The following is a 15,628-nucleotide window of genomic DNA, read 5'->3' as shown; positions in this document are numbered from 1 at the left end:
TTTTTTCAGAATTGATCTAAACTTGCAATTGCGAGAAATAAAGTCAGAAATGAAAGAAATAAACTCGCAATTGCTAGTTATAAAGTTAGAAGTGTCAGATGTAAATTATTGCGAGTTGCGAGTTATAAAGGTAGAATTGTGTTATGAATTCGGAATTCTGACTTTTTTCTACGAATTGTGTGATATAAACTCGCAACTGCGAGTTATAAAGTCAGAACTGTAAGATATAAACTTGCAGTTGCAAGTTATAAAGTTAGAATTGATATAAACTCGCAATTCTAACTTTTTTCTCAGAATTGTGAGATATAAATTTGCAATAGTGCGAAATAAAATCCGAATTTCAAGATATAAACTCGCAATATAAAAGTTCTTTTTAAACTTTTTCTCTCAGAACTACGTGTTTATATCTCGCCATTCAGACTTTTTCTCAGACTTGTGAGATAAACTCACAATTTTGAGTTATAATGTCCAGTTGTGAGGGGAATAAAAGACTGAAATTTTCTCAGAATTGCAAGTTGATATCTTGTAATTTTGACTTTTTTTCCTTAGAACTGTGAGTATAAATCAAGTAATTCTAAGAAAAAATGGCAGAAATGTGTTTCCATAGATTACTGTTTTGTGTGTGATATTTAAAAACATGAGAATCTCTGCTTGTTTTAAGCTTATTTGCAGATTAATTCTTACAGCTAAATCTTTATTAATCTCAACAGACCCTGATCAATTTTTTATTACTTTTTGAGTGGTAGAGGTTTGCAAAGACGTTTTTCGCTCGCCAGGCTTGTCAGCAGCCTCTTGAGATCTTAATATCATGCGTGGAGCGCTGTGAAAAATCTTAATTCCCTCCACGATGCGGCAGTGTTTACTGCTGTCCGAAGGGATCACAGTTATGAGAGACTGTGCTGAATTAGCTTTTGTTGTTAGCCTGTAATGAAATGCTTGGTCATCGCTCCCCGTGGGCCCGTCCTCATTAATCTGAAGGGCTGAGGCTGGCACAGAGCCGCAGGAATGAAACGGCTGTTTGCTGTGCCACGGCAATCAGCGACACGGCTGTCTGCAAATATTTGCAAGTGCTCCGAAATGCCTTGTTGAGATCTGTCCGGTGATGAGATCACAGAGGGCTCTAGGTTGAAATATCAATCCTAAGAAGGAAGAGCGCTTGACAGCATTTCTGTCCTGGGTGGCACTTGTTTCAAGCAGAATGTAGATCTTCTGCATAATTGTGCTTTTGTGATGCAGGAACAGATTCTAGATGAATTTGAAGGGTTGTTCATTCTGGTGTTGGGGAAGAAATTTGAAACTCCTAAGTTAAATTAATTACATTACAGCTACACTTATATTATATTATGCTTTTTTATTTATGAGATTTGTTCATTTGTTCAAAGTATTATGTTTATTATATTATATTATATTATATTATATTATATTATATTATATTATATTATATTATATTATATTAATAAATGTATGGCCAAAACTAGGTTGTTCTGGATGGTTAATAGGTTGCATAGATGTTTAAGGTATATTATATTATGTTATATTATATTATATTATATTATATTATATTATATTATATTATATTATAGTTTTGGTTTTTTGTCTTTAATTATGACCAAAACTAGGTTGTTTTGGGTAGTTGCCAGTTGACTGCAAAAGTTTTTACGGAATTATTTTATTTTATTTTAATTTTTTTTATTCATGTTAAATTAGACTTCCATAATGCACCTGATAATTTGCTTTAACATGGATTTGTGTTTTATATTTTAGTCCTCCTTGTTGTGTAGTGAGTTACGAGGTTTTCTATTCTAGTGGCCACTAGGTGGCACTTCCTTTCTGCAATATTGTGCCACCATTGAAGCAAGAGCAAGGCTTCATATTTCATTTCTCAGGTTCCTTTTAAAAGCAAGAGAAGTCGACTGTAGAGTTCTTTCAACATCCAGTGATCCCTATAACATGGTCAGACTATAATTTATTCTTGATCCAGTGAGTCCCAATACACTAATAATATACTGCTGGCACTCAGAACATTGCTCTTATAAGAGATTATGTTACACTGTGGAATTCCAGACTGCTGGGGAACTTTTAATTTAGTGTTTAGTGCAACTATACATTTATACTACTAATATTCAAGTTTAAAACAGTTTAATGTACAGTCAGCTAGGCATTATTTCAAAATAAACTCATAAGTATCCACAGTGTCTTGATCAAGCGTCTGGGTTTAATTTGCAGTAATGAGCAGCTTGCTGCTTTATCCCTTATGTAATTGTCTAGCAGTGACACAAATTTGAGATCCCTGAAATGATCTAATTAATTAAAGACTAGATGGGAGATACACACAGGCTTATGTACCATTGGTTTTCCCAGAACGTACATATGAATCTCTGAACTGCAGATTAAATTAATTTTTGGAGGTGGACGCTCTGGTGATTACATTCTGCCAGACTTTTCCACACAGCCTAATTATTGGTTTGCTTAGGTTTTGTTCAAAATTAACAAACATGGCAGACAAAAATTATCTGAACATAATGCTTGACTTGGCAAAGTCTGATTTTGTAAAATGCTGAAAAATATCAGTTTCTGGAGGTGTAGCACATATGCTGTCATTTTAGCAGGCTCCCAGGAGACAGGATAGCTCACACAAAAATGAAAATTGTGTTATCATTTACTCACCCTTATGTCGTTCCAAACCAGTATGCATTTCCCATTGAATTCAATGGGACACAAAACTGTTTGATAACCAAAATATCATCTTCTGTGCTCCACAGAAGAAAGAAAGTCTTACAGGTTTGAAATGACGTGAGGGTGAGTAAATGACAGAGTTTTCATATTTGATGGACTGTCCCTTTAACACATAAAAACAGATGTAAAAGAACCTGCTAACATAACAAATGTCCTATTAAATCAAAGGCTGCATTAAATTAACTCTCTATAAAATATCTTTGTGTCATATGCAAAAGGGTGGCTCATAAAACCATCTTTTCTAAGGAAGTTCTCAGGTAATGAGACTTTTTTTCGGTGGTGATGTTATTCTCTGTGACATTCATAAAAGCAAGTTAATGCTTAGAGGAGGGCTGCTGGCAGAGAGAGAGAGAGAGAGAGAGAGAGAGGGATGTGTACAGTAGAAAAGCCCTGCCTCCTTCTCTGCCTTATTTCCTGAATGATCTGCATTAATATTGAGTTTAATGCTTCATTACACCCACGCCTTTATATGGAAAAAGTGGATGATTAAAGTGCTCCGTGAAGCATCTGTCTTAAAGTCACGGAGTCATTTAAAAGAATCATGAGCTGTATGAATAAGTGATGGAACAGCCGCTAAGCAAGCAGCGCCAAACTATTAGAGAGAGAAAGGGTCCTTACTCTTTATACTCGCCCAAAATATTCATATCTTATAGTAGTTGGCTTTGATACCGAACTTCCTTCTGCAGGCTCGAAAAAGACTAGACATTCTTAGTTACGAATAGACAGCTCATCCAGACAAAGCCACAGTATGCACAAAATGACAGGCTAACAGTCAGATTTTTAACAAGCTGTACTATAGAAGACTGCATCACACTGACGTTTATATGCATGTACAGTTGAGGTCAAAAGTTTACATACACCTTGCAGAATCTGCAAAATGTTAATTATTTGACCAAAATAAGAGGGATCATACAAAATGCATGTTATTTTTTATTTAGTACTGACCTGAATAAGATATTTAACACAAAATATGTTTACATACAGTACACAAGTGAAAATAATAGTTGAATTTATTAAAATGACCCGTTCAAAAGTTTACACACACTTGATTCTTAATACTGTGTTCGTCCTTAACAGTTAAAAAAATTTTCAGGTTCCACAATTTCTTTGGTTTTTCAGCATTTTTGTGTATTTGAACCCTTTCCAACAATGATTGTATGATTTTGAGATTCATCTTTTCACACAGAGGACAAGTGAGGGAGTCATATGCAACTATTACAGAAGGATCAAACACTCACAGATGCTTCAGAAGGAAACATGATGCATTAAGAGCCAGGGGGTGAAAACTTTTTGAATTTGAAGATCACGGTAAACTGAACTTAATTTGTCTTCTGGGAACATGTTAGTATCTTCTGTAGTTTCTGAAGGGCAGTACTAAATGAAAAAAATATGATATTTAGACAAAATAAGAAAAAAAAAATACACATTTTCATTCTGTTTAAAAGTCCCCCTAACCCCTCCCCCCCAGTTCTTAATGCATTGTTTTTCCATCTGGCGCATCAGTGAACGTTTGAACCTTCTGTAATAGTTGCATATGAGTCCCTCAGTTGTCCTCAGTGTGAAAAGATGGATCTTTGTGGGACCTGCAGGATTTTTCCGAAGAACAGCAGGCAGTTAAACTGTTCAGGACAAACAAGAGACTCATGAACATCTGTCACTAAATGAAAAAAACACAGCTGTGGATCATTCAGGTAACAACACTGTATTAAGAATCAAGTGTATGTAAACTTTTGAACGAGTCATTTTTATAAATTCAGCTATTGTTTTCTCTTGTGGATTACATCTAAACGTCTTTTATGTGAAATATCTTATTCAGGCCAGTACTAAATAAAAAAATAACATATATTTTGTATGATCTTTGTATGATCTTATTTTGCAGATTCTGTAAGGTGTATGTAAACTTTTGATCTTTCGAAGTATTGAAGTCTTCTCAACTTGATGTTCAGATGTCTACATGCAACCATCTTACCTCCTTTCTTCTACGTGTGTGGAGTTGTCATTGTGTTTTGGTTTTAGCAGGGACTATTTCAGATGTTTAATGTTTCAGGCAGACTATTCTAATTGATGTTAATCAAACATGCAGTCTTTGTAGTTGAACCGTTCCATTTAGCTGAAGTATGGTGGCCCTCAAACACTAATTAACTGCTCTTGCTGGCTGTTTACCAAAAGCCCTTTCTAAAAGAACCCAGTTCATGAGCTTTAATTTCAGAATACAATCTCATCCAAAGCCGCTCTCATATTGACAATGACACTGATTTCTAATGCTGTTTAAAGACATACACTCTTGTGGACCCTGGACCACAAAACCAGTCATAAGGGTCAATTTTTTGAAATTGAGATTTATATATCATCTGAAAGCTGAATAAATAAGCTTTCCATTGATAAATAGTTTGTTAGGATAGGACTATTTTGGCCGAGATACAACTATTTGAAAATCTGAAATCTGAGGGTGCAAAAAATCAATACTGAGAAAATCCAAACAAAGTTGTCCAAAGTTCTTAGCAATGCATATTACTAATCAAAAATTAAGTTTTGATATATTTAAGGTAGGAAATTTACAAAATATCTTCATGGAACATGATCTTTACTTAATATCCTAATGATTTTTGGCGTAAAGGAAAAAAGGATCATTTTGACCCATACAGTATATTTTTGGCTATTGCTACAAATATACCAATGCTACTTAAGACTGGTTTTGTGGTCCAGGATCACATATATAGAACATTAAAGTGTTCTATAATGCGCATCATATTTAGAACCCCTTGAAAGTTCCATATAGAACATTTAAAGGGACAGTTTACCTAAAATGAAAATTCTGTTATTAATTACTCACCTTCATGTTGTTCCAAACCCGTAAGTCCTTTGTTCATCTTCGAAACACAAATTAAGATATTTTTTATGAAATCCGAGAGCTTTCTGACCCTGCATAGACAGCAATGCAACTGACAAGTTCAAGACCAAGAAAGATCTGAAGATAAACAAAGGTCTTACGGGTTTGAAACGACATGAGGGTGAGTAATTATGACACTAATTTTTACATTTTTGGTGAACTATCCCTTTATAGTTTCATTCAATAACCTTTCAGGGTTTTCATAGACAGAAAAGGTTATGTAACCTTTTAGGGGTTCCCTATATCTTTAAAATATTATATAAAAAAAGGTGGGTTACAGAATTGACAGGCCTCTTATTAGTATTCTACAGCAGAAATGAAGCACAAAGTCATGGCTGAACATTTGAATAATTGCATAGATGTATTGTATTGCTCCTCTCATAGAGTGCCATTTATTTCAATATTTCTCAGCCTGACACAAATATTTAGAAAAAAGCAAAGAGAATCCCTTCAGATCTTCTCAAGTACATTGAAGACAGGCCATGAATTTCTCATGAAGCGTGGCGTAAAAGATAAAATTTGCTAGTTGCTTTGAAGTTGCTTTCCGTCATTAGTCTTTTAATACTTTAGGTGCTGTTTATAGAGGCAGTGATTAAATGTGCACAAGTTGTCTGCATTTAAGAGCTTTATGAATATCATTCCATCCTTTAATGTGTATTTTGTTACATTACTTTGTAATATTGCCTTCTTTCTATGGTAGTCTAAAGTGATGTACTCTAACACATCTTTATTAGGACTCTGATTTATTGGTCTGTGGGTTTAGTAACTCAATCTAGGCCAGCGGGCTCCTTAGGGTGTTTCTGAACTGTAAAAATCAAGAATAAGCTTTTCATGTTCAGTGATACATCATGTTCAGAACATGCTCGTAGCTAGGAACAAGATCCCCAAGATCATCAATCATATTCCTGAACTCAAAGAAATCATTTTCTGTAGCCAATATTGCACATTATGTAATGCTTGTTTATGTAAGGTACTAAATGACTAAAAAATCATTAGATTATGATGCTCAGATTAAGAACAGTCTCTCCCAGTTCTCTCCCATTATGAAAGCCACACCTACATTTATTAGCCCAGCTGCTGTGTTTCTCCTCACACATTCTGACTGTCACAGTAATGTAAATAACAGCTGCCCAATTATCATGATTAGTTTTCCTTGAGTTTTTAACAGATGTACGGCTCTACCACATCACCGTGTCACACATATGCTAGCGCTGTAATTGATTCTCTGTGAGGTTAATGTGAACATCTGAGGGGCTTCCAGCAGAGCAGATGATTCCTCACAATGTCTCACTTGAGTTTTATTAATGTTTTTGATGGAGAGAAGAAATTAATCCCCATAAGACTTTATCACAGATGTTTTAATAGATGAGGTATTATTAAAGAAATTTGATAACTGAAAAGGCCGAAAGTGTCAGCTTTTGAGATAAAGTCAAAGACGGTTTAATTAAATTGTGCTGCAGCTGATCAGTGTTGGGTTTTGGTTTTAATATTTTATTCTTTATGCTATTATTCAACCATTCTTTTGGGAGAAAACACTTCTTCTTAGTAGCTGTAGTAGTTTGTCTTTTCATAAAGAAAATATAGTCTTTCTGATAGATTTTCTGGGTCTGAAATAATTGGAAGCCCATTTCTGCACACTAAATAAAAAAGATAATTGTGACCTTTTTTTACACAATTCTGACATTTTTCTTGCAATTGCAAGTTTACATCTCGCAATTCTGACTGATTTTCACAGAAGTGTGTGATACAAATGGACTTTGAAAACTTTTTTTCGGCAAAATTGGACTTTGTAACTCATAATTGTGAGTTTATATCTCACAATTCAGAGGGTAAAAAGTCAGAAATGCGAGATATAACCTCGCAATTGCAAGAAATAAAGTCAGAATTGCGAGTTTGTATCATGCAATTCTGAGAAAAAAAGTCAAAATTGCGCAATTATGACTTTTTATCTCAAAATTGTGTGATAGAAAAATTGCAATTCTGACTTTATTTCTCACAATTGTGAGTTTATATAATGTAGTTATGAGGAAAAAAGTCAGAATTGTGACTGTATCTTGCAATTCTGAAGTTTTCTCAGAATTGTGTTTTATATCTCACAATTTTGACTCGCATTTGCAAGTTTGTCTCACCCAATTCTGAGAAAAAAAGTCAGCATTGTGAGAAATAAAGTCAGAATTGCAAGATATAGTCACAGTTCAGACTTTTTTCCATAGAACTACGTGATATAAACTCACAATTGTGAGAAATAGTCAATTTTTATCTAAAATTTTTTTCTCAGAATTGCATGATACAAACTCACAATTCTGACTTTATTTCTTGCAATTGTTAGTTGATATTACGCAATTCTGAGGAAAAAAATCAGAATTGTGACTTAATATCTCGCAATTCTGACTTTATTTCTCTGAATTGCGAGTTTATATCTCACAATTCTGAGGGAAAAAGTCAGAATTGTGACTATATCTCGCAATTCTGACTTTATAATATGCAATTGCGAGTTTATATTTCACAATTCTGAGAAAAAAAATCTGAATTGCGAGTTTGTATCAGGCAATTCTAAAAAAAAAAAGTCAAAATTGCAAGATGTAAAATCGCAACTGCAAGAAATAAAACATTGATTTTGCATCTCGCAATTTTACTTTTTTTCTCAAAATTGCCTGATACAAACTTGCAATTCTGACTTTTTTTCTCCAAATTGTGAAATATAAACACGCAATTCCAAGAAAACTTGCAATTTTGAGAAATCACAAAAAAGTAGCAATTCTGAATTTTTTCCCCAGAATTGCGTGATACAAACTCACAATTCTGACTTTATTTCTTGCAATTTAGTTTATATCACACAATTCTGAGGGAAAAAAGTCAGAATTTCTCAGTATTGCAGGTTTTCTTGGAATTGCGCATTTATATTTCACAATTCTGAGAAAAAAGTCAGAATTGCAAGTTTGTATCACAATTTTGAGAAAAAAAGTGTAAATTGCGAGATGCAAAATCGATGCTATATTCTTGCAATTGCGAGTTTATATTTCACAATTCTGAGAAAAAAGACAGAAATGTGAGTTTGTATCATGTAATTCTAAGAAAAAGTTTTTTTCACAATTATCATTTTTTTTATAATTATTCAATAGCGGAAACAGGCTTCCATAGAAATGTTATGTTGGTAATTCAAATGTAGAGAATTTTTTAATGTTCTGTAACAGTTCATGTCTATTAAATGTTAAAAATCATAGCACAAACTTTACTGTGATGTTGAATGGCTGCTCCAGAAATTGATTAAAAAATGAATAGTAATAGATGTATCAGTATTTGTACCGACAATACTTATTTTTATTCATAATTCATAGCAAAAATATATTTATGATTACAAATTTGAATGTAGATGCAACTGATTGTGATTAATTACTGTGCAATGACTCATTTTTTTAGTTGATTAACAGCAGTAGTAATATAGCCACCTTATTTGTCTCATAAGAACGGGTGTTTGTAAATTTAATAGGCCTGGCTTCCGGTGTCATTCGTTTCCAGATAAACAGTACATTTTGCTGCTTAATACTGCAAACTGATGTGTCTTACTATATTATTTTAATGTAATATTATAATTATGAACACACTGGTTTATAGTGCAAACAGTTTTACCGTTTACCACACTTTGTTATTCTCGTTATTTCCCTATAGCGGCTAATAGACCGGAAGTCTCGCACATAATAACAGAAAACGGCTTACTTCCCTCAAGTTTGTTTACGTTATATTTTAAACATGAGCGAGTGTTTTGTGTTAGTGTGTGCGTTAAGTTTTTATGAACTTTAAATCATCACTTGACATTGTACCGTCTGTGTATTAGTGTATTTTACTGAAACAGCCAGGTTTATTGCTGTTCGTCAGCGTTGAAACAGCAGAGGTGGCATTTGCTGACTGACTGAATAGCGCGTCTCTTTAAACCCTCTAAGCGAACGATGATGATGATGATGGGGCGCGGGCACGGCGCCTGACGTGTCTCTTCATCATCAGCTGGCTGTAGTTAGGAGCGCGCGGTGGCACTTTATCGCGCTCTCTCCTCTCAGTCTCATTCCAGCTCGAGCGCTGTGCCATGCGAGCGCGTGCGTCTTCGCGTGCCAACCTCGCGTGCGCTCCGAGCGTCAGACCCCGGCGATATGCGGGAACTATAACGAGAGCTCAGATGTTTGGAGGTTCTCCACTGGATTGTTGGTAAATGTTCCTGCCCCACTCTCTGACGACCATGCTTTATTTCCAGCTGGTGATCATGGCGGGGACGGTCATGCTGGCATATTACTTCGAGTACACGGACACGTTCAACGTCCACGTGCAGGGCTTCTTCTGCTACGAGACCGCGTACACGAAACCCTACCTCGGACCCGAGGACACCAGCGCCATCCCGCCCGCCCTGCTGTACGCGGTGGTCACCGGAGTCCCCACACTGATGGTGAGTCACTGAACACTGTGGTTGTGCCAGGCAGCTCACTGACTGATAAGTGAGTGATCAGATGATATTGATTACCGTTCATTTATTGATAGCAGTTCGGGCTTGATAACTTGATTGATAAGTGCTTTCAAGTGATTTACATTTATTGATGAATGAATGAGTTATTGCATAAAATCAAATTAAGCTTAAGATTTATAAATGATGGTGGATGTATAAGTGTTATTGACTGATAAGTGATCAGTAATTTATTTTAAGTGCATTCACAGTCATCAAGGCAGATCAGATTGATTTCATATTGATTTATATCTGATTTCATATCAAAGTGTTGATGAATTGGTAACTGTTTGAAGGCACATCAGACTAGGAACTGATTTATAGGTTCTTGATATTTATTTTTACTGGGAGTGTGAGGTTATGATTTATAATTGATTTTCATATTGGTTTTCAGTGATTTTAAGTAATTCATGAATTAATAATTACACAAAAGACTATCAGACTAGAGATTGATGTGATTACTTGATATCGGTTGTTTTTAATATTAATTAATTTGAGTTTTTGATTTTCATTTGTATTTTTTGCATTTATGGAATATTAAATGAATTTTTGCATGGAAGCAAATCAAACTTGAGATGCAAAACCTGATTTTAATTGATTAGAGAAACGATTGCATGGAAGATTGATTAGTGGTTTGATAGTATTTTAGATTTTGATTGGATAAGTGATTTTGCCTGATTTCTGCTTTGATTTTATTTACTTTTCTTTTCTTTTTTTGCTTGATTTCTGCTTTGATTTTACATTTATTTAGTTTTATTTTATTTATTTATTTTTGTATTTCTGGATTATTAAATGAATAAATGCATGGAAGCAAATCGAACTCGAGATGCAAAACTTGATTTTGATTGATTAGAGAAATGATTGCATGGAAGAGTAATTAGTGGTTTGATATTATTTTTGCCAAATGCCATGGGATAAGTGGTTCCATAATAATTAATATGTGATTTTGCTTGACTTCTGCTTTGTTTACATTTATTTATTAAGAAATTTGTATTTAATTTAATTTATTTATTGTATTTATTTATTATTATTATTAATATTATTATTTTGCATTTCTTGATTATTAAATGAATATGTGATTAGTTTTTTTTTTTTTTTTTTTTTTTTTTTTTGGATAAGTGATTTTGCTTGATTTCTGCTTTGATTTTACATTTATTTATTTCTATTTTATTTATTTATTTATTTCTTGCATTTATGGATTTATAAATGAATGATTGCATTGATTTCTGCTTTGATTTTACATTTATTTATTTATTTATTTGTATTTTATTTTATTTATTTATTATTATTATTATTATTTTGCATTTCTATATTATTAAATGAATGATTACATGGAAGCAAATCAAACTCGAGATGCAAAACTTGAATTTGATTGATTAGAGAAATTATTGCATGGAAGATTAATTTCTGCTTTGATTTTACTTAATTTTTTTGGGCTTGATTTTTGCTTTGATTTTACATTTATTTATTTTTATTTTATTTTATTTTATTTATTTTGCATTTATTGATTATTAAACGAATAATTGCATTGAAAGTAAATCAAACAAGAAATGCAAAACTTGATTTTGATTGATTAGAGAAAAGATTGCATGGAAGATTGATTAGTGGTTTGATATTATTTTTGCCAAGTGCCATGGGATAAGTGGTTCCATAATAATTCATATGTGATTTGTTTTAGATTTTGATTTTTACTTTGATTTTACATTTATTTATTTGTGTTTTATTCATTTATTTTGCATTCATGGATTTTTTAAATGAATGATTGCCTGGAAGCAATCAAACTCAGGATGCAAAACTTGATTTTGATTGATTAGAGAAACAATTGCCTGGTGGATTGATTAGTGGTTTGATATTATTTTTGCCAAGCACCATGGGCTAAGTGATTCTTTAATAATTCATACATGATTTATTTTAGATTTTGATTGGATAAGTGATTTTTACTTGATTTCTGTTTTGATTTTTAGACGTATGCGAGAGAGGTTTAATAAGAGCACTTTAAAATGCTATTTATTATTGATTGAGCAGCATGCAAGTGATTGCATAAAAAATAATTCAAGCTAGAGATGCATAAGAGAGAGGTTTTTTTTTAAAAAAAAAGGAATCTTGGAATATGTGCAACAGTGCTGTCTGAGGTACAGAAATACTGCACACCATGACTCTTTAAGACGAGACTTGTGTGTGAGTCATAACTGCCTTTAGTCGACACTGCTGTTCATCATACAAATACATTCCAACTCTGCTGATTTTGTATGTTTATTTAAAGGTTGCTTCCTATTCAGTTGCATGGAATACTCATTTTCATGCATGCAGGACTGTATAATTAACCAGATCCAAATATGTTTACTGCACATGTTCCATCTTGGTAAATCAGCATAATGAGATTTCATTTTCTATGCATGCATAAATTAAGCTTGCATATCATAAACCCCCTCTCTCCTCATATCTAGCTGAAGATGAAGCCTTTGATGTTAGATCACACCAGGCACTGCCCCAATACTGAATGCCTTCATTAGCTTGACTATTCACTGACAACTGCGTCGTTGTTTAATAACACTTGTTCATTGAAAACTGCAGAAAACAGCAAACTGTGAGTATAGACATCTCACATCTCACTGTCTGTAATTTAATGTTCACCAGCCCACATTATTTCATCAGTGGCAGTGACTCAATCTGAAGTGCCGCCACGCTGGACCTTTGCTGCTCTGTCAGCTCATAGTGTGCTTCTGCATCCATCTGATGTGTTTAACAGATGCACGGCAGCAGATAAAAGGATGTTTTATGCATCAAACCTCTTAAAAGAACCTGAGTTCTTTTTTGGTTTCATTATTTATTTTAGGATTGCATTTGATTATTGATTTTATTTTATTATTATTTTTTATTTATTCATTCATTTATTCTTTTTCTTAGGACTGATCACATTCAGTGGACAGGGTTTTTTTTTGGCATTCAGGAGTTTGGTTGGAGATATTTAATAGCAAGTTAATGCTATCTATTATGAGCCAGGGTCCAAATGTAATTTTTAATTACACCAGCCATAAATATTGCTTACAAGCCATAAAAAATATTCTTATTATTAATGATATAGAGACAGTGGAGCCAGTGGAGCCATGAAATTTGTCTCAGGTATTATAAAAGTATTTATTTATATGTATTCGTTTTACTTTTACGTTTTTACATTTACTCTTTTTTGCATTCAGGAGTTTGGTTGGAGATATTTAATAGCAAGAAAATGCTATCCAGGTCCAAATGTAATAGATACACCTGCCATAAATATATAAAAATAAAATAAAATTATTATTGTTATTATTATTATTATTATTAATAATAATAATAGTTATAGCGAGACAGTGGGGGCAGTCAAGCCATGCCGTTTGTCTCGGGCATTTTTTTAAAGTATTATAAAAATTTATTTTTATTCGCTTTACTTTTAATTTACATTTCGCAATTATTTATTTATTTATTTATTTAGCATTCAGGAGTTTAGTTGGAGATATTTAATAGCAAGTAAATGCTATTTTGATGCTATTTTGGTTACACCTGCCATAAATATTGATTATCAGCCATGAATAATAATAATAATAATAATGATAATAATAATAATAATAATAATAATAATTATTATTATTATTATTATTATTATTTTTTTTTTTTGCAAGTATTCTAACAGTGTTTATTTATTTTTATTCATTTTACTTTTAGTTTACATGTTTACATTTACAATTAATTTACAATTTACATTTAATTTACTTTTTATTTTTATCATTATTATTATTTATTTTATTTTTTATTTTTTTTTTTTTGCATTTAGGAGTTTGGTTGGAGATAATAGCAAGTAAATGCTATCCTTGAGCCAGAGTCCAAATGTTATTTTGGTTATAACTGCCATAAATGAATTGCTTACCAGGTGTGAATAATAATAATAATAACAATTATCATTATTATTATTATTATTATTATTATTATTATTAATTAATTCATTATTTATTTTTTTCCTTTTATTATTTTTTTTGCCATGCAGTTAGTCTCTGGCATGTATTATAAAAATATTTATTTATATTTTATTAATTTTATTTTCTATTTTCAATTTTTTTTTCTATTTTTGTCTCAGTGACAGTTAGATTATTTAGCTTCTTTTTTCTTTTAGCTGCATTATATATATAGTAAATATTAAATATTTTTCCTAAAATTTAGCACTTGGTGAACGATCTGTATATTCTTTGTTTTGCTGGTAGCCTATACTAAATTTTAAATAAATAAATAAATAAACAAGCTATGATTGTCATTATACACATGTAGACGATTGATTACTGTTCAAGTGAGTGTTTTCTTGCTAGAATAAGCTGTAGTGTAGACTAGATTTTTTGTTATTAGTCAAAAGTATTGCGTTGTTTGGTTTGTTTGGCTTGATGGGAATGGCTTCATAGTTTGTATGCAAAAAAAGATAAGTGGAAGGAAAAAAGAAAATATAGCCTACTTATTTTCAGTGATTCCCTCCTAGACCGTTTCCAGACTCTAATAGATGCATTTTTCATTTACACTGCTGTCAGATTATAAGTGTTGCTACATGGCAGCTAGCTTGTCATATATTTTTTCCCCAACACCTTTCTGAGTGGTGCAGACAGATACTAGCTTATGTTTTTCTAGGCAGAAAAAATAACAATCCGGCCGGCACGTCGCAACACTGTGACCCCAGCCAAAGCTGTCGTAAAGAGAGATGAACTCTATCTCCACAAAGTACTGCTCATAAACTCCACGGCAGACGCGTACTGAAACCATCACGCCGTGATTTGTAGTCTGAAAGGCTTGCGGTAAAGATATGAGCTTCAGGCAGAGATATTGCTCAATTTGAGCAGATATTGGCAAAAATGACATTGATGCGTTAAGGTGCGGATTATAGGGGAAAAGTCTTACAAAAGCGAATGATTAAAAAAATCCCTCAACGTAATAAGTTCACGGTCGGATCTGAATGCGATTTTGCGATATCACACGTTCACAGTCAGACATTTGGATAAGCCAGACTGGTATTCCCATCACATCTTTATTTAAAACAGATTACAACGTAAAATCTTATTTAACACTGATAAATCTTCTGATAATAAAAGGATTTTGATGATTGCTGCCAAATGTGCTAAGCCACAACAAAGCCCATTCTTCATCAGAGATTGTAATGAGCAGAGTTTGAATATAATCGCTTTACCCATACGTTTAATGACTTTTCATGATGACTTTTGCAGATTCATTTGATAGCGTAAAGCCGGGCCAATAGTCGTGGCAGGATTAAAGGAATACTTCACCCAAAAATGAACATTTGCTGAAAAATGTACTCAAAATCAGCCCATCCATAATGTAAATGAGTTTGTTTCTTCATCAGAAGAGATTTGGAGAAATGTAGCATTACATCATTTGCTCACAAATGGATCCTTTGCGGTGAATGGGTGCCGTCAGAATGAGAGTCCAAAAAGCTGATCATTTCTTCAAATAATGAAGAAGCAAACTCGTCTTGGATTCCCTGA

The 15,628-nt window shown here is 32.9% G+C and overlaps 1 protein-coding gene across 2 annotated transcripts in view; it reads left to right on the top strand.

The window, feature by feature from the left end:
* The window catches only part of plppr5b (phospholipid phosphatase related 5b), a 66,223-nt gene that overhangs the window by 5,846 nt on the left and 44,749 nt on the right, over positions 1–15,628 (top strand). Inside the window, exon 2 of one of the 2 annotated variants that reach the window (XM_051097543.1) lies at positions 9,873–10,061. In XM_051097543.1, coding sequence (XP_050953500.1) covers positions 9,873–10,061 — 189 coding nt within the window. Of the gene's footprint in view, positions 1–9,682; positions 10,062–15,628 lie in introns of those variants that run through there. The other variant, XM_051097544.1, reaches the window with a different exon arrangement.

Source organism: Labeo rohita, chromosome 24 (genome assembly GCF_022985175.1).
Source record: "Labeo rohita strain BAU-BD-2019 chromosome 24, IGBB_LRoh.1.0, whole genome shotgun sequence".
Taxonomy (NCBI): Eukaryota; Metazoa; Chordata; class Actinopteri; order Cypriniformes; family Cyprinidae; genus Labeo; species Labeo rohita.
Note: the sequence above shows the minus strand (reverse complement) of the source record. Positions and strands in the feature narration are given on the sequence as shown.